This window comes from Hyperoodon ampullatus (genome assembly GCF_949752795.1).
Source record: "Hyperoodon ampullatus genome assembly, chromosome: 15".
Lineage (NCBI taxonomy): Eukaryota > Metazoa > Chordata > Mammalia > Artiodactyla > Ziphiidae > Hyperoodon > Hyperoodon ampullatus.
This window is the reverse complement of record NC_136928.1, coordinates 50,587,855-50,590,694: the sequence shown is the minus strand read 5'-3', so window position 1 is coordinate 50,590,694 and position 2,840 is coordinate 50,587,855. Positions and strand designations below refer to the sequence as shown.

The 2,840-nt window shown below is 41.0% G+C and overlaps 1 protein-coding gene across 1 annotated transcript; it reads left to right on the top strand.

Moving 5' to 3' along the window:
- Positions 1–242: 242 nt before the first annotated feature.
- SOCS5 (suppressor of cytokine signaling 5) lies at positions 243–1,853 on the top strand (the record flags this gene model as incomplete). Its single annotated transcript, XM_079720571.1, has 1 exon — positions 243–1,853. One exon carries the CDS (start codon positions 243–245, stop codon positions 1,851–1,853), a length of 1,611 nt encoding a protein of 536 aa, XP_079576697.1.
- Positions 1,854–2,840: the final 987 nt, after the last annotated feature.

Here is a 2,840-nt window from a genome sequence, read left to right as displayed (position 1 = left end):
GATAGTGAGGACTAGCTTGAATAATGGTGCCACAGAAGGGCCTGATGGCCTTACAGCTGCCAAACACTGTAAGAGCCTCATCACCTTAGCAGGGCAATGTAAGGTGAATTTCTGACCAGAACCCCTGAAATTTCCAATGAGAAGAAGGGGGGTGGGTACTTACTGCCTTTTCTGTTTTTACACACTACTTTGGTTAACTTATTTTCTCCTTTTCCTGTTTTTGTCTTTAGGTCTTATAATCAATGGATAAAGTGGGGAAAATGTGGAATAACTTCAAATACAGGTGTCAGAATCTCTTCAGTCATGAGGGAGGAAGCCGTAGTGAAAATGTGGATATGAACTCCAACAGGTGTTTGTCTGTCAAAGACAAAAACATCAGTATAGGAGACTCAGCTCCTCAGCAACAAAGCAGTCCCTTAAGAGAAAATGTTGCCTTACAACTGGGGTTAAGCCCTTCAAAGAATTCTTCAAGGAGAAACCAAAACTGTGCCACTGAAATTCCTCAGATTGTTGAAATAAGCATTGAAAAGGATAATGACTCATGTGTCACCCCAGGAACAAGACTTGCAAGAAGAGATTCCTACTCTCGACATGCTCCTTGGGGTGGGAAGAAGAAACATTCCTGTTCTACAAAGACACAGAGTTCACTGGATTCTGATAAAAAGTTTGGTAGAACTCGAAGTGGACTTCAAAGGAGAGAGAGGCGATATGGTGTAAGCTCTGTGCACGACATGGACAGCGTTTCCAGCAGAGCCGTAGGAAGTCGCTCTCTGAGACAGAGGTTGCAGGATACTGTGGGCTTGTGTTTTCCCATGAGAACTTACAACAAGCAGTCAAAGCCCCTCTTTTCTAATAAAAGAAAAATACACCTTTCTGAGTTAATGCTTGAGAAATGCCCTTTTCCTGCTGGCTCGGATTTGGCCCAAAAATGGCATTTGATTAAACAGCATACAGCCCCTGTGAGCCCACATTCAACATTTTTTGATACATTTGATCCATCCTTGGTTTCTACAGAAGATGAAGAAGATAGGCTTCGAGAGAGAAGGCGGCTTAGTATTGAAGAGGGGGTTGACCCCCCTCCCAACGCACAAATACATACGTTTGAAGCCACTGCACAGGTTAACCCGTTATATAAACTGGGACCAAAGTTAGCTCCTGGAATGACTGAAATAAATGGGGACAATTCTGCAATTCCACAAGCTAATTGTGACTCTGAAGAGGACACAACCACGCTGTGTTTGCAGTCACGGAGGCAGAAGCAACGTCAGGTATCCGGAGACAGCCATGCCCACGTTAGCAGACAGGGAGCTTGGAAAGTCCATACACAGATTGATTACATACACTGCCTCGTGCCGGATTTGCTTCAGATCACAGGTAATCCCTGTTACTGGGGAGTGATGGACCGTTACGAAGCAGAAGCCCTTCTGGAAGGGAAACCTGAAGGTACATTTTTGCTCAGGGACTCTGCACAGGAGGACTACCTCTTCTCTGTGAGCTTCCGTCGCTACAACAGATCCCTGCATGCCCGAATTGAACAGTGGAATCACAACTTTAGTTTTGATGCTCACGACCCGTGTGTGTTTCACTCCTCCACTGTAACAGGACTTTTGGAACATTACAAAGACCCCAGTTCTTGCATGTTTTTTGAACCATTGCTTACGATATCACTAAATAGGACTTTCCCTTTTAGCCTGCAGTACATCTGCCGTGCAGTCATCTGCAGATGCACTACATATGATGGAATTGATGGGCTCCCTTTACCGTCAATGTTACAGGATTTTTTAAAAGAGTATCATTATAAACAAAAAGTTAGAGTTCGCTGGCTAGAACGAGAACCAGTCAAGGCAAAGTAAACCCTCCTGTCCCCAAAGGGCATTAACTAGATCTGCTTTTATGTGCATCGGGCAGTACACCTCTAGCAAGCACACATATCAGTGTTAGGTTTTTTCAGTACAGTATGTAAGCTTAGTGTTAGTATTTGTCAGGTGCAATCTGCTGTTACTTACTCAGATAAACGTGGTGCCTATTGAGACAACAGAGGATACAGCTACAGGTGTTCAGTAAGGCTACAAAAACATTCTGCCGATTTAGCTGACAGTTTGGTTTTTAATGGCTGTAGTTAACTGAGTGAAGCAACTCTGGGGCATTTGCTATGAAGAATTCTATTTCTTACTGAAGAACAAATTATTAATATTGGATGAGTATTTCAACAGTGTGACTAATGTTTGAAATTATTATTTTTTCTAAGAATTTTTCTATAACCTTCCAAAAGTAGTGATGTTTGTAGTTACTGTAAGTCAAGCTTTGGAAGTCCAAAAAATAAAGACTGCCTTCCTTTTAGAAAAAAATGCAATTTTCTGGCCACAAGGGCATAGTGCAGTTCACTTAAGTGTTGATATAGTTTATAGTCAGTCTCCTTTTCTCTTCTGCAAAAGGTACTGTTAAGTAAACCAGTTTTCTAAGTAGTAGTTCTTAAAATTTCAGACTTATGAAAAGTTGGTAGTAGAATTTTACTTAGAATTTTATTTAAGGCCTTAAGTATTCATTTTTAAATGAGTGCTTTAACATAACACATTGGGAATAGCTGCTGCAAAGTAGGCCTGCGTGTGATTTTTTTAAGTTGACATGTGCAGTCAAATCGCTGATTCATTAAAGTTGGATCTTTTTCTATGCCCGTGATGAGTTTGTGAACCATGAAGAAAATGAGACTAAAAGATACCCAAACAAGTCAGATAATACTACAGTGGTTGCTGATTGTTGAGATTATTGTTAAACTGTAATTCATAATTTAGATGGCAGTATTTATCTCTTTGTTGTAAACTCTCATAGCTGAATTGCTT